This window comes from Bombina bombina, chromosome 3 (genome assembly GCF_027579735.1).
Source record: "Bombina bombina isolate aBomBom1 chromosome 3, aBomBom1.pri, whole genome shotgun sequence".
NCBI classification, from domain to species: domain Eukaryota; kingdom Metazoa; phylum Chordata; class Amphibia; order Anura; family Bombinatoridae; genus Bombina; species Bombina bombina.
Genome location: NC_069501.1, coordinates 996091487 through 996115194, shown reverse-complemented (window position 1 = coordinate 996115194; position 23708 = coordinate 996091487). Strand labels below are relative to the sequence as shown.

The 23708-nt window shown below is 38.6% G+C and overlaps 1 protein-coding gene across 2 annotated transcripts in view; it reads left to right on the top strand.

Annotated features, from left to right (window-relative positions):
* LOC128654285 (signal transducer and activator of transcription 1-alpha/beta) overlaps positions 1 to 23708 on the top strand; it is a 507532-nt gene that overhangs the window by 42482 nt on the left and 441342 nt on the right. For both annotated transcript variants that reach the window (XM_053708137.1, XM_053708138.1), the window contains exons 2-4: positions 6933 to 7117; positions 15161 to 15305; positions 18338 to 18433. In XM_053708137.1, coding sequence (XP_053564112.1) covers positions 6987 to 7117; positions 15161 to 15305; positions 18338 to 18433 — 372 coding nt within the window. In that variant the 5' untranslated portion in view covers positions 6933 to 6986. The remainder of the gene's footprint in view (positions 1 to 6932; positions 7118 to 15160; positions 15306 to 18337; positions 18434 to 23708) is intronic.

The window sequence follows — 23708 nt, the reverse complement described above, 5'->3', positions numbered from 1 at the left end:
AACTTTGCCCCTCCTGGTAGGAATGTATATCCCATACGTCACTAGCTCATGGACTCTTGCCAATATGAAAGAAATGAATTTATCAGGTATGTTCTTACATAAATTATGCTATTTTAATACAATGAAACAATCATGCTCTTAGTTTGTTAAAGCATTATTTATTACACTATATTGGTAACTCTGAGTTTAACCTCTTAAAAAGGAGTTAAAGGGACAGGAAACCCCAAAATTGTCTTTCATGATTTCGATAGAACAATTTTTCTCCAACATTGGTGTGTCCGGTCCACGGCGTCATCCTTACTTGTGGGAAATATCTCTTCCCCAACAGGAAATGGCAAAGAGTCCCAGCAAAGCTGGCCATATAGTCCCTCCTAGGCTCCACCCACCCCAGTCATTCTCTTTGCCGTTGCACAGGCAACATCTCCACGGAGATGGTTAAGAGTTTTTTTGGTGTTTAAATGTAGTTTTTTATTCTTCTATCAAGTGTTTGTTATTTTAAAATAGTGCTGGTATGTACTATTTACTCTGAAACAGAAAAGGATGAAGATTTCTGTTTGTGAGAGGAAGATGATTTTAGCAGACAGTAACTAAAATCGATTGCTGTTTCCACATAGGACTGTTGAGATGAAGTAACTTCAGTTGGGGGAAACAGTTAGCAGACTTTTCTGCTTAAGGTATGACTAGCCATATTTCTAACAAGACCATGTAATGCTGGGAGGCTGTCATTTCCCCTCATGGGGACCGGTAAGCCATTTTCTTAGTCAAACAAACAGAATAAAGGGCTTAATATGGGCTATAAAACTGGTAGACACTTTTATGGGCTAAATCGATTGCTTTATTTGGGCATTTTATTCATGTTTATGCTGATAATTCACATTTATAAACTTGGGGAACGTTTATTAAACGGCAGGCACTATGTTAGACACCTTTTCCAGTCAGGGGACCTTCCTAGTTGTAGGCTGAGCCTCATTTTCACGCCATTACTGCGCAGTTGTTTTTTGAGAGCAGGACATGCAGATGCATGTGTGAGGATCTGAAAGTTGCTGGAAAAGTTTCTAGAAGGCGTCACTTGGTATCGTATTCCCCTCTGGACTTGGTTAGGTCTCAGCAAAGGCTATAGCTGGGACTGTATAGGGGTTAAATTTGTAAACGGCTCTGGTTCCGTTATTTTAAGGGTTAAAGCTCTGAAATTTGGTGTGCAATACTCTTAATGCTTTAAGACACTGTGGTGAAATTGAACAATTCCTTCATACTTTTTCACATATTCAGTAATAAAGTGTTTTCTGTTTAAAATTTAAAGAGACAGTAACGGTTTTGTTTTAAAATGTTTTTTTGTGCTTTATTGACAAGTTTAAGCCTGTTTAACATGTCTGTGCCTTCGGATAAGCTATGTTCTATATGTATGAAAGCCAATGTGTCTCCCCATTTAAATTTGTGTGATAATTGTGCCATAGCGTCCAAACAAAGTAAGGACAGTACTGTCACAGATAATGAAATTGCCCAAGATGATTCCTCAGATGAGGAGAGTAAACATTATACTACATCATCTCCTACTGTGTCTACACCAGTTTTGCCCACGCAGGAGGCCCCTAGTACATCTAGCGCGCCAATGCTTATTACCATGCAACAATTAACGGCTGTAATGGATAACTCCATAGCAAATATTTTATCCAAAATGCCTACATATCAGAGAAAGCGCGATTGCTCTGTTTTAAACACTGAAGAGCAGGAGGGCGCTGATGATAATTGTTCTGTCATACCCTCACACCAATCTGAAGTGGCCATGAGGGAGGTTTTGTCAGATGGGGAAATTTCAGATTCAGGAAAAATTTCTCAACAAGCTGAACCTGATGTTGTGACATTTAAATTTAAATTAGAACATCTCCGCGCACTGCTTAAGGAGGTGTTATCTACTCTGGATGATTGTGACAACTTGGTCATTCCAGAGAAATTATGCAAGATGGACAAGTTCCTAGAGGTTCCGGTGCACCCCGACGCTTTTCCTATACTCAAGCGGGTGGCGGACATAGTGAATAAGGAGTGGGAAAAGCCCGGCATACCTTTTGTTCCCCCCCCTATATTTAAGAAATTATTTCCTATGGTCGACCCCAGAAAGGACTTATGGCAGACAGTCCCTAAGGTGGAGGGGGCAGTTTCTACTCTAAACAAACGCACTACTATTCCTATCGAGGATAGTTGTGCTTTCAAAGATCCTATGGATAAAAAATTGGAGGGTTTGCTTAAAAAGATTTTTGTACAGCAAGGTTACCTTCTACAACCCATTTCGTGCATTGTTCCTGTCACTACAGCAGCGTGGTTCTGGTTCGAGGAACTAGAAAACTCGCTTACTAGAGAGACTCCATATGAGGAGGTTATGGACAGAGTTCACGCACTTAAGTTGGCTAACTCTTTTATTTTAGATGCCGCTTTGCAATTGGCTAGATTAGCGGCGAAAAATTCAGGGTTTGCAATCGTGGCGCGCAGAGCGCTTTGGCTAAAGTCTTGGTCAGCGGATGTGTCATCCAAGACAAAATTGCTTAACATCCCTTTCAAAGGTAAAACTATGTTTGGACCAGAATTGAAAGAGATTATTTCAGACATCACTGGGGGAAAGGGCCACGCCCTTCCACAAGATAGGCCTTTCAAGGCCAAGAATAAGTCTAATTTTCGTTCCTTTCACAATTTCAGGAACGGACCGGCCTCTAATTCTGCATCCTCTAAGCAAGAGGGTAATGCCTCACAACCCAAACCAGCCTGGAAACCGATGCAAGGCTGGAACAAGGGTAAGCAGGCCAAGAAGCCTGCTGCTGCGAAACAAAACAGCATGAAGGAGTAGCCTTCGATCCGGGACCGGATCTAGTAGGGGGCAGACTCTCTCTCTTTGCTCAGGCTTGGGCAAGAGATGTTCAGGATCCCTGGGCGCTAGAAATAGTTTCTCAGGGTTATCTCCTGGAATTCAGGGAACTACCCCCAAGGGGAAGGTTCCACATGTCTCACTTATCCTCAAACCAAATAAAGAGACAGGCGTTCTTACATTGTGTAGAAGACCTGTTAAAGATGGGAGTGATTCACCCAGTTCCAATAAAGGAACAGGGAATGGGATTTTATTCCAATCTGTTCGTAGTTCCCAAAAAAGAGGGAACTTTCAGACCAATTTTGGATTTGAAGATCCTAAACAAATTTCTCAGGGTACCATCGTTCAAGATGGAAACCATTCGAACGATTCTACCCACTATCCAGGAAGGTCAATTTATGACTACCTTGGATCTAAAGGATGCGTACCTACATATTCCTATCCACAAAGAACATCATCAGTTCCTAAGGTTCGCCTTTCTGGACAAACATTACCAGTTTGTGGCCCTCCCATTCGGGTTAGCCACTGCTCCAAGGATTTTCACAAAGGTACTAGGTTCCCTTCTAGCGGTTCTAAGACCGAGGGGCATTGCAGTAGTACCTTACTTGGACGACATTCTAATACAAGCGGCGTCCCTATCAAAAGCAAAGGCTCATACAGACATCGTTCTGGCCTTTCTCAGATCACACGGATGGAAGGTGAACATAGAAAAGAGTTCTCTGTCTCCGTCAACAAGAGTTCCCTTCTTGGGAACAATAATAGATTCCTTAGAAATGAGGATTTTTCTGACAGAGGTCAGAAAGTCAAAACTTCTAAGCACTTGTCAAGTTCTTCATTCTGTTCCACGTCCTTCCATAGCGCAGTGCATGGAAGTAGTAGGGTTGATGGTTGCAGCAATGGACATAGTTCCTTTTGCACAAATTCATCTAAGACCATTACAACTGTGCATGCTCAAACAGTGGAATGGGGACTATACAGACTTGTCTCCAATGATTCAAGTAGATCAGAAGACCAGAGATTCACTCCGTTGGTGGCTGACCCTGGACCATCTGTCCCAGGGAATGAGCTTCCGCAGACCAGAGTGGGTCATTGTCACGACCGACGCCAGTCTAGTGGGCTGGGGCGCGGTCTGGGAATCCCTGAAAGCTCAGGGTCTATGGTCTCGGGAAGAGTCTCTTCTCCCGATAAACATTCTGGAACTGAGAGCGATATTCAATGCTGTCAGGGCTTGGCCTCAACTAGCAAAGGCCAGATTCATAAGATTCCAATCAGACAACATGACGACCGTTGCGTATATCAATCATCAGGGGGGAACAAGGAGTTCCCTGGCGATGAAAGAAGTGACCAAAATAATTCAATGGGAGGAGGATCACTCCTGCCACCTGTCTGCGATCCACATCCCAGGTGTGGAAAACTGGGAGGCGGATTTTCTGAGTCGTCAGACATTCCATCCGGGGGAGTGGGAACTCCACCCGGAGATCTTTGCCCAAATAACTCAATTATGGGGCATTCCAGACATGGATCTGATGGCGTCTCGTCAGAACTTCAAGGTTCCTTGCTACGGGTCCAGATCCAGGGATCCCAAGGCGACTCTAGTAGATGCACTAGTAGCACCTTGGACCTTCAACCTAGCTTATGTATTTCCACCGTTTCCTCTCATTCCCAGGCTGGTAGCCAGGATCAATCAGGAGAGGGCCTCGGTGATCTTGACAGCTCCTGCGTGGCCACGCAGGACTTGGTATGCAGACCTGGTGAATATGTCATCGGTTCCACCATGGAAGCTACCTTTGAGACAGGACCTTCTTGTTCAGGGTCCATTCGAACATCCAAATCTGGTCTCCCTCCAGCTGACGGCTTGGAGATTGAACGCTTGATTCTATCGAAGCGTGGGTTTTCAGATTCTGTGATAGATACTCTGGTTCAGGCCAGAAAACCGGTAACTAGAAAGATTTACCATAAAATATGGAAAATATATATCTGTTGGTGTGAATCCAAAGGATTCCCATGGAATAAGATACAAATTCATAAGATTCTCTCCTTTCTACAAGAAGGTTTGGAGAAAGGATTATCTGCTAGTTCTCTAAAGGGACAGATCTCTGCTTTATCTGTCTTACTACACAAAAGACTGGCAGCTGTGCCAGATGTTCAAGCATTTGTTCAGGCTCTGGTTAGGATCAAGCCTGTTTACAGACCTTTGACTCCTCCCTGGAGTCTAAATCTAGTTCTTTCAGTTCTTCAAGGGGTTCCGTTTGAACCTTTACATTCCATAGATATTAAGTTACTATCTTGGAAAGTTTTGTTTTTGGTTGCAATTTCTTCTGCTAGAAGAGTTTCAGAGTTATCTGCTCTGCAGTGTTCTCCGCCCTATCTGGTGTTCCATGCAGATAAGGTGGTTTTGCGTACTAAGCCTGGTTTTCTTCCAAAGGTTGTTTCTAACAAAAATATTAACCAGGAGATAGTTGTACCTTCTTTATGTCCGAATCCAGTTTCAAAGAAGGAACGTTTCTTACACAATTTGGACGTAGTCCGTGCTCTAAAATTCGATTTAGAGGCTACAAAAGATTTCAGACAAACATCTTCTTTGTTTGTTGTTTATTCTGGTAAAAGGAGAGGTCAAAAAGCGACTTCTACCTCTCTTTCCTTTTGGCTTAAAAGCATCATCCGATTGGCTTATGAGACTGCCGGACGGCAGCCTCCTGAAAGAATCACAGCTCACTCCACTAGGGCTGTGGCTTCCACATGGGCCTTCAAGAACGAGGCTTCTGTTGACCATATATGTAAGGCAGCGACTTGGTCTTCACTGCACACTTTTGCCAAATTTTACAAATTTGATACTTTTGCTTCTTCAGAGGCTATTTTTTGGGAGAAAGGTTTTGCAAGCCGTGGTGCCTTCCGTTTAGGTAACCTGATTTGCTCCCTCCCTTCATCCGTGTCCTAAAGCTTTGGTATTGGTTCCCACAAGTAAGGATGACGCCGTGGACCGGACACACCAATGTTGGAGAAAACAGAATTTATGCTTACCTGATAAATTACTTTCTCCAACGGTGTGTCCGGTCCATGGCCCGCCCTGGTTTTTTAATCAGGTCTGATGAATTATTTTCTCTAACTACAGTCACCACGGTACCATATGGTTTCTCCTATAAATTTCCTGTCCGTCGGTCGAATGACTGGGGTGGGCGGAGCCTAGGAGGGACTATATGGCCAGCTTTGCTGGGACTCTTTGCCATTTCCTGTTGGGGAAGAGATATTTCCCACAAGTAAGGATGACGCCGTGGACCGGACACACCGTTGGAGAAAGTAATTTATCAGGTAAGCATAAATTCTGTTTTAAATTCACTTCTATTATCACATTTGCTTCATTTACTGAAAGAACAGCATTGCTTGCTAAACACATCTAGTTTGCCATTCACAAGAGAAATGTGTGCAGGCCCCAACCAGCAGCTAGCTCCCACTAGTGTAGGATATGTGGGTTTCCTTTTTCAACAAGGGATACCAAGAGAATAAAACTCATTTTAAAATAGAAGTGAATATAAGTGTCTTAAAATGACATGTTCTGTCTGAATTGTGCAAGTTTTAATTTTGACTTTCCTATGCCTTTAAATGTCTAGTTAAACTTCTGCTGCAGGTATTCTGTCAAGTTGGTTCTCATATTATATATATATATATATATAATGTGTGCGTGTGCATCACTCTTGATTGCCACACCAGCAGTGCCCAATACATGAGCAGCAATTTAGTATGGCTCCTAAATGGGTGCTTGACAGTGTTAACGGTGAGCGTTGCTGCAAAAATAAAATGCTCTAGTCTAGGAAGTTTATTTAAGATACATTGCTGTCTAATTGAAATCTAAACAAATTATTTTCCTACTGGTCGAAATTTCACTGTTAACCGTTATTATTTACTGGGCTGCTTGTTACAAATTGGGCCATTTTTGTCTCTTGGGGTTGATTTTAGAAAACAACGAGCAACCTCTACTTATCTCATATGGCTTTATGGTTTACTTCCCTTAGTTCAGTGTCATGTATATGCATGGTAGGAATTTTCTTAGTTTCTTTCTTTTTTTTATCTCATTTTCCAGGTCCTGAATTATTCATTTTACATAGACCCAGTTTGGGTAGCCAACATTGTCATCATGAGCCAATGGGGGGAACTTTTGATGCTGACTGGTGTGCATAAGGATCAACTCATGGCCCTCTATAATCAAGAATTTATTCCTATGGAGGTGCGGCAGTATTTGGCTCCATGGATTGAATCCCAAGACTGGTGAGAGAAATCAACAACAAAATTAAAAATATTATAAGATGTATGATAATAGCTGTTATGGCAGGTGCTTTAGTTTATCTAGGAAATGTGAGTGAATGCTTCATTATACGTAAGATTTTCTGCAGGGGTCAAGTCCTACAAAGAAGTGTGGGAACTCACCGAGACTTCCACCCCCTCACAATTAATATTGTTATGCACACACACTTACAGACACACACACACACACACACACTGTTTTTACATTTATATCATCTATACACTTTGGTTAATGAAAGCAAATTAAAACCAAGGAAGGGTTGAATGGTTGCCTTTGGGCCTGAGACTCCTCCTCTGTCACAGAGTCTCACCCACTATTTCTGCTGAGGGGAGCTAAATAACCCCAGCGCAAGCCACACAGAAATGTAAGCACCATGTGTTACCACATTGCGGGGGGATCACACAGCAGGACCACTGACAGGCTTGCATTTAGTGTATTATAGGAAGTGTTACTGCCCTTTACTATAATTCTAACCAGACTGTGCTCCAGCCCCTCCCACCAGAAGCAGCAGTGTTTACTGAAGTGTTTCTGTTCTCTGTCCAGCGGGAACCTAGTTCCTCCTGCAAAAATAGTGCTGGAACTCTGTTCCCATGCGTTCCCTCTTGACTTGACCCCTGATTTTCTGTTAGTTAACTCTAAATAATAGTATATATGTTTTAAAGGCTTTTCCCCTCTTTAGAAAAGTCACATGTCCTTTTAATGTTTTGTTTCAATGGACTAGAGAGTTTATAACATTTTTTCCCTCAAAGTGGTAAATATTGACCGTCTAGGTCAGTAAATATTGATTTGTCTTATTCAGGGGTATATAGGCATATATAATTATCATATCCTCCAAAGGGCTAAGCTGTATATATCATTCTATTTATTGGTCTTTATATATCTGTTTTTAGATGTGTGCATGTACATTTTTGTTTTAATTTTTTGTTTACTTGCGTATCACTACTTGGGGGGAAACAAAGTCTTGCACTTCGTCTGATATTTTTTTAATGGGCGTTTCCAAATTGGTTGGTTTACTAAAATCTATTGGTCCACTTTTTACTATGGATAACGTCTTCAGATGAGCAGCTAGACAACAGCTTAAAGTCAAAGTAGTAGCCATTACTACAGCTACAAGCCAGCAACATCACAAAAAAGTAATTTTATTTTTTAAATAATTTTTTAAATTTTTTTTAATGCAGTCAGCCTTTCCTGCCTTTAGATTAACAGTTTTAACTGCGCAAATAAATCCGCTACTTTTTTGCATTCAGCTTATTATTTTACACTAAGAGGCCGTTCATGCAATAAGTATTGAAATGTGTTGTTTTTTTCCTTCATATGAAAATGAATCCACATGTTTATAGGTATTTATGGGTGGTATAATTCAGACATTATATCATAGGATATATCTATTAACCCCCTAGTAACTCTACACTAAATTAGCTCAACTATACAACATACAAACTAGTAAAAGTGGGCACCCTGCTCCATCAAATGATCAAAAGTCCCAAAGTCTAAAAAATAACCGTCCACAAACGTGTTCACATTCATCTAAATAGGAAAGATGGAGTGATCTAGGTGTTCTGATTAGAATTCGCCCAGGCTGCTCTCTGTGATAAGAGGTGGCTCTTCCTCTCCAATTCCACACTTAAAAAGAAAACGGGTGCCACATGGCCAAGTACAGTCTGGGCATTCACTCAGTAAAGAGTAACAAAGTAACACACTCGCATGTAGTTGAGCACACACAGGTACTGAAATTGCAAGCTGGGACTTCTCAGCCGCTCAGCTGACTGATCATGACCCATGGCAGCAGGAAACCAGAATCTCAAAAGTTCGCCAGCAGTCATCGGCTGTTCAATGCTCAATTCTCATGCAGAGACCGGTGTAGAAAACAATGGCAAGAGTGTATATCAATATAAAACATGTTTATTACAAAACATCTTAAAGTGAATGTGAACTTGAGCGTATTCGCTCACGTCATAGGATAGAATTAAAAAATAATTGTGAGACTTTCATTCATCAAATTTGTACTATATACTGAGATTTTTTCCTTTTAATGCTATAACGATAAGCGCCGTTCCTCCGCCCGCCATATTGCTCAATTGATTAACAGATGACGAATCTGCAATCCACTAATCGTTGTTTCCCCCGGGGCATGACATTTGTACTAAGGGGCTGAACGCCCCTGGGTTGGGGAACAACGTTTAGTGGATTGCAAATTCATCATCTGTCAATCATTTTGAGCAATATGGAAGGTGGAGGAACGGCGCTTATCGTTATAGCATTAAAAGGTATAAATCTCAGTATATAATACAAATTTGATGAATGAAAGTCTTTTTTTTTTAAATTCTATCTTATGACGTGAGCGAATACGCTCAAGTTTACATTCACTTTAAACTAGATTTATTACAATCCCAAACTGCTTAATGTCCCTTTAAGTTTTATCACATGCTTCGTTATATAATAACTAAATTTGTTTCCTGGTATAATAAATAATTAAAACATTGCTCAAATCTTATTTTAACCCCTTAGTGACCAGACCATTTTTCAATTCTCTTACCGTTAAGGACAAGGGCTGTTTTTACATTTCTGCTGTGTTTGTGTTTAGCTGTAATGTTCCTCTTACTCATTTACTGTACCCACACATTATATACCGTTTTTCTCACCATTAAATGGACTTTCTAAAGATACCATTATTTTCATCATATCATTTTATAAAAAAAATTATAATATATGATGAAAATAAAAAAAAAAACAGAAACACTTTTTCTAACTTTGACCCCCAAAATCTGTTACATATCTACAATGACCAAAAAACACCCATGCTAAATAATTTCAACAATTTGTCCTGAGTTTAGAGATACCCAATGTTTGTTTATATATATATATATATATATATATATATATATATATATATATATATATATATATATATATGTTCTTTGGTTTTTTTTGCAAGTTATAGGGCAATAAGTACAAGTAGAACTTTGCTATTTCCAAACGATTTATTTTTCCTTAGCGAGTTACATTGTAACACTGATATTTGTCAGGAATCCCTGAATAACCCTCCACGTGTGTGTGTGTGTATGTATTTATATATATATATATATATATATATATATATATATATATATATATATATATATATATATATATATATATATATATATATATATATAAAAATATACATTTTTTTATTTTTTTTTAGTAGACAACCCAAAGTATTCATCTAGGCCCATTTTGGTATATTTCATGCCACCATTTCACCGCCAAATGCGATCAAATAAAAAAGATTGTTAAATGTTTTCACAAACTTCTCTCAGGGTTCTAACTGAAATTATTTACAAACCCTTGTGCAATTATGGCACAAATGGTTGTAAATGCTTCTCTGGTATACCCTTTGTTAGGAAATAGCAGACATATATGACTTTGGCATTGCTTTTTGGTAAGGCCGCTAAATGCCGCTGTGCACCACACTTGTTTTATGGCCAGCAGTGAAGGGGTTTATTAGGTAGCTTGTAGGGTTAATTTTAGCTTTAGTGTAGAGATCAGCCTCCCACCTGACACATCCCACCCCCTGATCCCTCCCTGACCCCTCTCAAACAGCTCTCTTCCCTCCCCCACCTCACAATTGTCACCCCCATCTTAAGTACTGGCAGAAAGTCTGCCAGTACTAAAATAAAAGGATGGATATATATATATATATATATATATATATATATATATATATATATATATATATATATTATACATACACACACACAAAAAGGAAGGTCCGGACCGCTGCTCAAAACAATGGTGCACTTTATTGAAACAAATAGAAGGTAAAACAGCAACGCTATACATGCATGTTGTGTATATACATGCTAGCAGAGAACGTAGCTATGGCCAGATGTTATATGGGCTGTTAGGAGCTCATGTGAGGGGCCTGTCTTACGCGTTTCGGCTCTCCCTGAGCCTTATTCATAGACTGCATAATGCCCTGCTCCATTTGCATATTGATATAGGTTGGCCTAACTGTTGATTGGAGGAATTACGCCCTGAGTAAGCTATCTAGTGGTCAGGTAGGAGCGGAGGTAAACATTGCTAGCTCACTCAGGAAAAAGCTACTACCTAACTTGTAAAACCATTTAGTTTCTAACTGTCTGCTCTGATAAAGGAATAATGTGTAAGGAAGGAGATACAAGGATATGTAAGTATGACTAGTATAAATACCATGATAGATACCTTTTTAAGTATTTTGTTATTATTTTAGTAGTAATAAATGTTACAGGATATGGGCCCGGGGACCTTTTGAAAAGCGGACTGGATAGACCTGTGGATGCAACCCAAAGTGTAATACATTTAAAAAAATGTGTATTACTATAATTAGTCTTTAATGTCACTACAGACTATTTACTGACTAGAAATAAGGGGAGCTACCACTGTATGGTCTAAGTCTGAGATAGCCACCGGTAATGAACCCAAGAAAAACATACACTATCTAATCTCCTTGTTCTTTCTCAACTTATATACCCTAATACTAAAAGCAGACTAACCATGTCATTGTGACTAAACTGATGCTAGATGTAATTGTAACATCTAACTGTAATAGACAATGTCAGGTTTAAATTATGTGATTCAATTATAAATATTGAAGAATATTTATATATATATAAATATACAAGATTTTCCAAACTCATGTGAATTTAAACTTGGAAATCGAAGAACGCCATAGGGATATTTGGGCAGGAAGGTACTTGGGATTACTTATAAAGTATAAATGTATGTATATATATGACTAAGGCATTTGTAACGCTTGAAAAGCTAAATGCTTGAGTATACAGGCAACATTGGAGATCACCAATGATTAATCAGGTCTGTTTCAATGTTCAGATTTATTGGTTGCCTGGTCCCTAAGGTGAAGATCAGGATATATCCCTTTTCAGGAGGTCCCTGAATCTATCACCCCCTCTTGGCCTTTTTGGAATGTAGTCAATAACTGTCCATGTGAAACTTCTAAACATTTTATTGAAATCCATCAGGGTGATGTTAGAAGCCCCTGTGGTAAGAATAGCACGCTCAATATCATTGAGATGGGCACGTACCCTCTCTCTTGCCTCCCTGGAGGTGCAACCAACATACTGTTTATCACAGATTTCACATGTGATCATGTAGATAATATATGTAGATCTACAGTTTGTACAGTATGCATGATTGAATACTCTCTGAGTCGCTTTTGATTGAAACGTTTTGCCTGTAGTAACAAAACCACATGCCTTGCATGAGCTTGTTCCACATTTGAAGTGTCCCTTTTGAAGTAACCAGCTACTTTTAGATTTTGGTTTCTTAAGTAGCGATGGAGAAACTTGGTTCCCAATGGTTATGTTACGTTTAGGGACGCAAAAACATCCATCTTTGATCTCACCTTTCAGGATGTCATCCGCCAACAAAATTGGAAGATTTTTCCTGAGCATTTTGCACACTGCATAATACTGTGAACTGTATGTGGTCACAAAAGTAGGATTGTTCCTTTTGGACCTCAATTTATTAAGTATCTGCCAAAAGGGATAATCTATCCCGTTGTGAAACTTCATTGTAGGCTCTTGATACAACATTCTTATTGTATCCTCGCTCAAGGAACTTTTGCGTAAGGATTCTGCTTTCATGGAAAAAGCTGTCATCCTCTGAACAGTTCCGGCGCAATCTTAGGAACTGTCCCTTCGCTATTCCATAGCTATTATGATTGGAATGGCAGCTTCTTGCATGGAGGAAAGTATTGGATGATATCGGTTTGGCATAAAGGGAGGTGCTCACCCTATTCTCTAGTGGCAGACCTGTCAGAGTGACATCAAGATATGGAATACTTATTTTATCGGAGCTAAAAGTAAAACTCAAACCCACTTCATTATCATTGAGATAATCACAAAAATCCTTAATTTCCTCCTGTTTGCCAAACCATACAAAAAGGAGGTCATCTATATAGCGTTTGTAGCTACTGATGGATGTTAAGAATGGGTTTAAATCAGTATATAGGTGCGTCAACTCCCACCAGCCCATGAAAATATTGGCATAGGCTGGTGCAAATTTCGCACCCATGGCCGTCCCTCGCTTCTGTAGGTAAAATGTACCAGAAAACTCACACGCGCATGATATAATCTTTAAGGTTGTCATCATAGGTACTAAATCTATCAAGCATATACCTGGTGGCCATCATCCCTTTGGTATGGGGAATTGCTGAATATAATCCAACCACATCCACTGTAAGCCAAACCATATTCACACTCCAAGTATGATGTTGCATCAGCCTCAGTAGGTGCTTGGTATCCCTCAGGTAAGAGGGCAACCCAAACACCAGAGGTTGTAATAAGTACTCTAACCAATTAGATAGGTTCTCAAAAAGAGAGCCTATTCCAGAGACAATAGGACGTCCTTTCACCTCCATCAAGGACTTATGGACCTTGGGAAAGTGATGGAATATGGGGACCACAGGATGTTTCACTTTGAGGTATTCAAATGTCTCATCATCAATCAGTCCCATATGCCTGCCATTATCAAGCAGATCCAACAGGAGGACTCCAAATTGGCGAGTTGGATCCCCAGACATTATGGAATAGACTTCTTTGTCCAATAGCTGTCTTTCTGCTTCCATAATGTAGTAAGTCTTGTCCAACACTACAATGGAGCCCCCCTTGTCGGACTGCTTGATAACTATATTGTCTCTTTGTTGAAGAGCTTTGAGAGCCAATTTTTGCTCACTTGTGAGGTTACCTTTATCTCTGATCAAAGATTCTGACTCCTGTCTTTCCAATTTAAGGAGATCCTCCTCCATCCTTTTGTGAAAGGATTCTAGTACTTGTCCTCTGTGTTGTGTGGGATAGAAGATGGACTTAGGCTTGAAGCCCTTATGGCTTCCTATCAAGCTTCTATCAGAGCTTTCCAATTCCAACTCACATAAATTCAAAAAATCCCTCGCCTCTATGGGGTTAAGAAAGTCATGCTGTGCTGCTGTGTCTAAACACACACATTCTTTATTTACTGAGGGATTAAGTGTATAGAATTTTTTTAGTGTAAGTCCTTGTATGAATCTGTTGATATCGATTTGTGTATCAAACACGTTAAACCTTGTTGTAGGTACAAAATTGAGACCCAAACTTAAAACCTCCAATCCAGATTTAGTGAGAACAACACTTGACAAGTTAAAAAAAAAAAAAAATATATATATATATATATATATATATATATATATTTTTTTTTTTATTTTTTTTTTTCTGCAGTGTAGGATTCCCCCCCAAACCGTTTTCTAACCCTCCCCCCTCTCCCTATTTGCCGCCATCTTGGTTTGATAAAAATTGGGCTTTTTTTAAATAAAAAAATAAATACAAAACCCATTTTTTTTTCTGTAGTGTAGCTGCCCCCCCTCAATACCCTACCCCCCTCCCAGATCCCTTTCCCAACACTCCCGCTACCGGAACTCTCATGATCGCTCACCGGAAATCCTCCAGCGGTGGGCCACCCACCCGTCTCCCTCCTATCCCTCTCATGCCACCAACGATCGGCACCATCACTGGCCAATGCAGAGAGGGCCACAGAGTGGCCCTGTCTGCATCAGTTGCTTACCAGAGGGTATTGTAGGATGCCTCAATATCTAGGCATCACTGCAATACCCTGAAAGCATTTAGAAGTGATCACGATCGCTTCCAGCGCTTAAAAACCCCTGAGGACGTGCCAGGCACGTCCTTGGTTGTCAAGGACTGTTTTTTGTAGGGTGTGACTGGCACGTCCTTGGTCGTTAAGGGGTTAAAATATAGAAGTAAAATAACAAAAATCAGAATGTTTGTTTATGATTGCAATTAAGTGTTTGGATGTTTTACAAATGTTAATTGTAAACATCTGCTAAATAATATATATATTTATTGTTCGCGTATGAATTGTTGTTAGCTGATAGTTTTGCTATGCTACATTTTGCCAAGCAGAGCTTTTCATTAACCCTTGATGGCCCTGTAACTGTACTTTATTCTATCTGACATCTGTCTCCTTGTTACCCTTAGGAAATTTGCAGCTAGGGATGGCTCCATAGCAGCTGTCCAGTTTCAGAATCTCCTGGAGCACCTGGACACACAGTACAGCCACTTCACTCAGCAGCAAGAGATGGTACAGCAACACAACTTTCGCAGATTCAAGCTTAAGATTCAGGTAATACGTTTTGTATTATATCACCTGTCTTATTATCACAATAGCTTTATTAGAATTCAGTGGGACATTTCATGTTAAAGTGTCACTTATTTTAAACGTCATGTTAACCCCTTGGCTGCCAGAGTGCACTAATGCACTGTTAGTCCTCTCAGGCCAAAAAGTTAGCAATACACTTAAAATGGAGCAAAAGTACTTTTCATTGCATCTAAAAGAGTGCATTGTTTTGTAAAAGGGATTGCTCCTGTACTGAAAAAATGCCTTTATGCCTATGAGCAATGTTATCTCTAAAAAAAATTTGAGCAGTGTGTGCAAAAGAAATTTGGCTAAGTAAAGCTGTGCGCACTTTAATATGGATTGTTGTCAAGCCTGAACGGTAGTAAACAACTCATGAAAGCATCATTCAAACAAGGATAGTCTAGTAGTATGTTGTTCTCTTTAAAAATTAGTCAGGAATAATCTCTCTCTCACTCTCTTTCTAATTCTCTTTTTCTCTTTCTAACACTCTTTCTAACACTCTTTCTCTCTCTAACACTCTTTCTCTTTCTAACACTCTTTCTCTTTCTAACACTCTTTCACTCTTTCTCTCTCTAACACTCTTTCTCTCTCTCTAACACTCTTTCTCTCTCTAACACTCTTTCTCTCTCTAACACTCTTTCTCTTTCTAACACTCTTTCTCTTTCTAACACTCTTTCTCTTTCCAACACTCTTTCTCTCTCTAACACTCTTTCTCTTTCTAACACTCTTTCTCTAACACTCTTTCTAACACTCTTTCTCTCTCTAACACTCTTTCTCTCTCTAACACTCTTTCTAACACTCTTTCTCTCTCTAACACTCTTTCTCTCTCTAACACTCTTTCTCTTTCTAACACTCTTTCTCTTTCTAACACTCTTTCTCTTTCCAACACTCTTTCTCTCTCTAACACTCTTTCTCTTTCTAACACTCTTTCTCTAACACTCTTTCTAACACTCTTTCTCTCTCTAACACTCTTTCTCTCTCTAACACTCTTTCTAATACTCTTTCTCTAACACTCTTTCTCTTTCTAACACTCTTTCTCTCTCTAACACTCTTTCTAACTCTCTTTCTCTCTAACACTCTCACTAACACTCTCTTACATACCCTTACATTCTTACACCCCCCCCCATACACGCACTCTCTCTCACTCTAACATTCTCTTTTTTACACACACACTCACCATCACGCATATACACCCACCCTCACACGAACTCTAATACCTGTTGCCCTGATTGGAATGCTCAGTGTTGGCATTACAACTAGTGTAAACAATATAAAGCAGTACGTCAATAATTGATAAATGTTGGGTTGCTTTTAATGTGCATTTGTACATGTCGCCAACATTCTTAAAACATGACAGGTGAATTTCACAGGACCAGGGCAGAACAATATAAGGCTAGGTTTGTACTAGCTTTGCATATTATAAATAGTAACTTCCTACTGAATCTGGTGGCGACCAAAGTAACGTAGCAGGTGTCACCAGCTCCTCCCCATCTGCTGCTAACATTTACAACAGAACTAGAATGAAAAGAGGCATTCAGGTGTAGCTGCATTTTGTCAGATTTATACAAAAACACCAACAATTGCATGAAACATTCCTGTAGTGAGTCAATGGTTTTAGCCCTCCAAAAAACCATGTATGTTAAATTACAGAGAGGAAAAATAAATCTGTCATACCTCATTTAGGTACAAAACAAACCATTGTTTAAAGAATGTTCTCATTGACAATATTAAACATCATAATATTACACACTTAAAATACAAAGGAAGAGAAAAAGCACCACTAACTTGCCTATTAAAAAATGAAGTAAATATATATTCAACATATACACCACGAATGTCAAAATCATGTGAAAAGCAACAATAAAAAGTATAATAACATTTCTACATTCACTAACTAATATCCCAGCCCCCCTATACCTCTTTAAAGTGCCATAAAACATTTTGAGTTATGTGCATATTCTAAAAGGGTCCAACTGACAGCCCCCTGATCACATGCCATTTTATTTATTATCATTTTAGCCAATTAGTGCAGTGTCTGCCACAATCCATGGGCGTGATCACAATGTTATCTATATGGTTTACATGAACTAGCTTTCCCCTGTTGTGAAAAGCAAATAAAAAAGCATGTGATAAGAGGTGTCGTTTAAGGGCTTAGAAATTAGCATATGAGCCTTCCTAGGTTTAGCTTTCAACTAAGAATACCAAGAGTACAAAGCAAAATTGGTGATAAAAGTAAATTGGAAAGTTGTTTAAAATTACATGCCCTGTTTGAAACATGAAAATTTGTTTTTTGGACTTGACTGTCCTTTTACATGTCCAGGGGGGAGCTTGCTGCAAACAAAACGATGCCTGAATTAAAGGGGTTGGCTGCATTATATATTTAGAAACGTATGCTAGTTCATACTGTTTTATGTCCCTTTAAGGAAACCATCAAGTCAGGGATCCAAATATCTTCTCTGTTTTTGTATGGGATCCCAGCGTTACAGGCGTCCTATAATTTCCCTATACACCTATCCAGAGGGGGACATCAAGCACAGGTTCTGTAATGTACTGCTGGCTAATGGTGCTTGGGATTAAAGACCTGTTTTAGTAATCTGTTAGTCATCGCCATGTAGGAAAATTTGAAAATAACATTAAGCACCCCCCCCAATCTAATTCCCAGCATTCTGTCTCTGACAGCACCAATTGCACTTTGCTGTTAGCGCTACTGCCTGACCACCAATATTCAAGAAAAGAAACATTATTAAAAAAATATTTTTAGCCACCAATCGGCTCCTCACTGAATTCATTACCCTATTTATTCTGCATTTCCCATTTAATTTCTCTGTCACCAAATGACACAAACAATATTCTATATTTTTGTGCCATTACAGCAGGATACCACCTGCCAGAAAGCTAACTTTATTTTCCAAAGTCAACTATAAAGGAAAAGTTCTAAATATGAATGAGGATTTATTTAATCAAGCTCATATTGTTCACATCAAGAAGTAATTGACTCACATATTGCATTGTTTCAGAATCAATACATTTCAGAACCTCAAAATCTGGCAATACGGATAAGAGATCTTTTAAATGAAGAGAAGAGGATTCTATTAGAAGCCCAGGAATTGCAGGTAAGATCTCATTGTGTAAACCAGGGGTGCCCACGCTTTTTTTTTGTGTTGGGATCTACTTTTTGAATGACCAGCTCAACGAGATCTACCTACTAAAAATGGACCAGATCCTAAGCTTACATTCCTGAAAAAAAATTGATAATAGGAGTAAATTAGAAAGTTGTTTAAAATTGCATGTTCTATCTGAATCATAAAGGAAAAAAGTGTGTTTCATATCCCTTTAAAGTTGCATGATTTAGCAACACATGTATGTGCAAAAGCATAAAAGATACAACAGATTAATCCTGACAACAAAAGTAGCACTGACTTTAAAGTGAGTGTCAATTTTCTCTTATTTGAATCTATGTCAATATTGCTTGCTATTTTATAAATTATAGCGCCACTTTATTTTTTTAAATAAATACAAAATAAATATTATATTTAGATTTCCAATTTTGCTCCATTTTAGGTACCAGCTCCTCCCATCTGCAACTTCTGGTTTTTATTCACTCTAACGTATACAACGGTCCAACCCGCTGTTTACGTAGAGTAATGCGTGCTCCCGGCTTTGATATCCACAGCGCATGCGTTACATGCCGATGACTAGCAACATAGTATTCACTGAATGAATACATTCAGTGAATACTATCATGTAATTCAGTACAGCAGCATTACATCCCTAGCATTACATTGTCCCTATAATAATACTTATACTAAAGTTATATTTGTGTTTGTATAATATAATATTTAAATTGATAAATAACAGTTTCATTTGTTTGCACTTTTCGCACACAAAATAAAGCAGAGCATTATATTGAAAGTATTAATCTGATTCCAACGATGTAACCCCTCCCAAAAAATTTGCAGCTTTTAAAACATTAAATCTATTATCAATATCGCTAAATCGCATATTATTTAGTTTATATCATGCCCAATAAACTGTGCTATGTTATGCTTACGAACGCATTGTATTAGCATTCATAACGGAGCCCATGTACGAACAATATTTACCAAGCGCTCTGATAATTGTTGAATAAATAACTAAGTCCCATAAAAGTGAAATAGCGCATGCACGAAATGTAAACGCGAGTCAGAGCTCTTTGTTTCAACTGGTTTAAAACGCAAGCGCATTACAGACGCGTGACGTCGACAAAAGGGGTTTGGTCCCCCCGGGGGATTGGATTATTGGTTGAAAAAAGCGAGCCTACAATGTCAATCATTAATCCAAGATGGCGGGCAGAGGATTGAAATGACGATCGTATTGAAATAAAGTTAAAATAATAGGTAATTAGAACTTTGTAGAAAAAATTATGAATTAAAGTGCTGTTATTTTAACCTCAATTTTTAGGCAGTGTTGACCATGCTGCCTGACTTTATATTCACTTTAATTCGGGTTAACAGAAGCAACCTCTTGTTCCATGTTACAAAACACTGCATTCAAATTACTGCCACTGACCCCCTTTACTTTGCACCATGGGCTTGGCCTGATATGACCCAGTGAGGCTTACATAAATTTCAATAGCGTGCGATGCAGTCCATTTCTTACTGGGTCAACACGTTCATTTGCTAGCTAGACGTCAATCAGACTTGTTTCTTTAGCATAGCACAGCAGCCTCCGCCTTTACTTTTTCTATCTATTGACGCTTACCCTCCTAACTATACTATACCGCCATATCCTTTGGGTGAGTACTCACTCAACCATGCTTTTGATAGGCCAATTGTGTTGTCTTTCAAAAATCATCTACATTGATTGGTTGAAATCGATGTCCCTCAAGATCCAATCCTGTAGCACTTTTCGTATCCGTCCATCAGCCTGTTTAATGACCTGCCCCTTCACACATTGCGTTAGATAAAGCAGTATCCCTAGCAACAATACTCTACTTACGCCCCAGTGTTGAGATTGCGTAACTTGATCACATCAGCCGCAATCTAGCAGCAGTGCCTTTAGGATCTACTGGTAGATCCCGATCTACTTATTAGGCACCCCTGGTGTAAACCTTCATGTGATTGTTTTAAAAGTTTTTAACAATTTAAAGGGATAGAAAGGTCAAACTTGTGCATGGGTACATTTCAGTTTTAAATAGAAACATTTTCGCATTGCACTTTTATTAGCAAAAATTTTTTTTAGCGACATAAGCACATATGCTGTAAGGGTTTTTGGACTTGGTTGTGGTCTGTAGTGCATGTCTGAAGACTTAATTTGTGTTATACAAGCCTCTGCTGAAGGTGTAGTGTTTGGATACTGGTGCACCGGCCCTCACAGCATATGTGTGTATGCCACTGGAAAACAGTAATAACTTTTTTTAGAAGCATTTTTGCTAAGGAAGTACATTGCAAAAATTCTTCTATTTAAAATTGAGATGCATCGACGTACATTTCAATTTTGACCTTTCTTTCCCTTTAACAACCTATTTTGACAATATTATGATTACTCTTTCATTTATTTGTTGCTTTTCTATCCCTTTAATTTTTAACCATATACCAGTTTTTATTCTAAAGAAATTGTAATTCCTCCTCTGTGTAAAACTGATTAGTATAAATCAGATGCTATGTATTTGATAAACCTGAGTGTTTATATATATATATGCTCTCTGGTTACTGTGTAGTGAGTAAATAATAATTTGCAAATCACTTTTATCAGAAAAGCTTTGAGTAAAAGCTGTCAGTTTCAGTGAAATCTATTAACGTGTTTGAGCGCACATGGGCCACATAAACATCTGCCTGGGAAAAGCCACTCCTCAGAGAGTCAATGGTGGCTTGTATTGTATCGATAATAATTTAATTTGAATGATCATTGATGAGATACACAACAACACCAAGAGAAGGAGCAGCGTTGTAGTGTGGGTGCACAAATCATATGTTTATATGCTCCACATGCACCAATACACAGTAACAGCTGCTACTGAAACTGGTGGCTTAAAGGGTTTGGGCCCGAAAAGTTGTTTTTCGTATGAAGTCTTTTGGTGAATAAAAAAGTTTTCATCTAATTGGTGGTGCTGCTAGTCTTTTTGGATTTGATTTGTAGTAGGGCTATGATGTCGAAATCTGCACACCATATGAAGCTACACATTTGCTGGAGTACTTTGGGATTTTTTTAATGTATTTTTTTTACCGTGTCCCTTTTAAATTTATAGTGTTATTGGTTGCCACCCGTCCCTTTTAAAATACGGAATTGTCCCGTATTTGAGACTAAAATAGCGCGTCCCGTTTTGAATCAATACGGGATGGGGTTTGTCCCGTATCCTTTGATTATCCATCTTTTATAGAAAGTGACTGCCCCCTGTGTACAATAATTATACTCCATTTGGGATTTTAAGAAAATCTGGAACTTTTTAACACGCCTGGTGGTTGGATAAATCAGCGTGTATTTTATTTACCTGCACTGGGGTATGTGAGCTGGAGGATAGTTGGATGTAATGGCCCCGCCCTGTGTCTGACTCAGCCAGGTTGGGGAGGGGGAAGACTGAATGATAATTTACTAGAAAGCACGTATAGGATCAGCACAGCCAGCCAGGGGCAGGGCAGGTACGTACACTGTATTAAAGTTTGTAATAAATGTGTAGGTTTGCATGTTGCTCTTAGCTGGATTTTGTAAAGGGAACATATGCTTGTCTTGGCTGGCGTATTCCCAAATCTGCCCCAGTGTGATGAGGATGTCTGCTTGTGTCCCGTGCTAATGAGGTAATGCCTGTACCTTGTGAGGCAGTCAGTGCAGGACACACCTCCCCAGGGCTGTCGTTCCCAGCCCCCCCCCCCAATCCTTAAAAAAACGGAGGATCATACAACTGTACCAGACAGTAATCATCAAACAGGGAAACGATCACCCCGGGGCATCACATATGAATATGGTTATTAGAAAAATACCCAGATTACGTATATCTTTTTCAATGTAAAATCTCTTAGTCTCGTAAGGTGATTTATACATAATTCAGAATACATAACATTTCCATCTTAAAATTGCTATAGGTGGTTCATTCTGCATAAAAACATGATTAAGTTTATTGCAAAAAAAGTTAAAAAGACACAGCTATATACCCCAAATCCAGGGGGTCCTAAGTATTTGAAGCAAAGGGATTTAGGGGGTGTTCACCCAGAGGTGAAAATAGTATAACCCATGCACTGGAAAGGAAAATATAGTGAGCACCTTGGTTATCAATATTTGTTTAAATATCTTTGAAACTCTCTATAGTTTAAAAAAAATATATATATTTACTATTTTAGAGAGGTAGTGCCCTGGAAACTATGTTAAATAGTTACCTATTATTCATATAAGTTTGTTTGTACAGGTCAAATGGTTACAGTAATACACAGCACAATTAATTTAAAAATAAAAATACTCCTTATGTGTTCATGCATGTGTATATTAGTTGTGAAGGATAGAAAATGACTTATTCTGGCTTAGTGACTCATGCTAACTGGCCACTGTCTGACAGGGCTCCCAGGTTATGGTTGTTTAACCACATCTGACTGCTTCTGCAATGTTTTAACTGCTTATACCAATTTAAGATGTCATTTTTGAGGTGTTCTAGTAGGGATAAAAAAAGATTGGTTTAGGTAATTGAGAATAAAATGAGATCCCTGTTGGCATGAATATTCTATTCTGTTTTATTGACATCAAAACTAGATAAAATGAATGATGATCTGCTCTTGTCATTTAATTTCAATAGTATACTTGTCACTCAAAAGCAGTGGGTAACGTTTTGTATAGCTTGTCTAGCAAAAATAAATACTGCTAGAGTCATAAAAAATGTTTAGTAGCCGGAATGGGATGGATACATATATTTAAATACGTGGTTAAAGTAAATTTATTTAAATGTTTTGCATTTGTCCCTATTTTTGTCCTTAGTGTTGATACAAAAGTTTACAAACCTGGGAAACCTGTGCTCCTAAAATGTTAATAATGCTGACTCCTGCATTCTCTTGAAAAGTAAAATGTATAACCTCTATAAAGCCCATTTAACAGGGCTCTCAGAAATATACTTGTTGGATCATAAATTTGTTTGTATATTTTGTGTATATATATATTTATATATATATATGTGTGTGTGTGTGTATATATATATATATATATATATATATATATATATATATATATATATATATATATATATACACATGTGTGTGTGTGTGTGTATATATAATGTGTATATATATACTCACACACACATACATATATATTACATATGTGTATGTGTGTGTGTATTTTTTTATGTGTGTGTATGTATGTGTGTATATATATATATATATATATATATACATACATATACACACACACACACACACACACACACACACA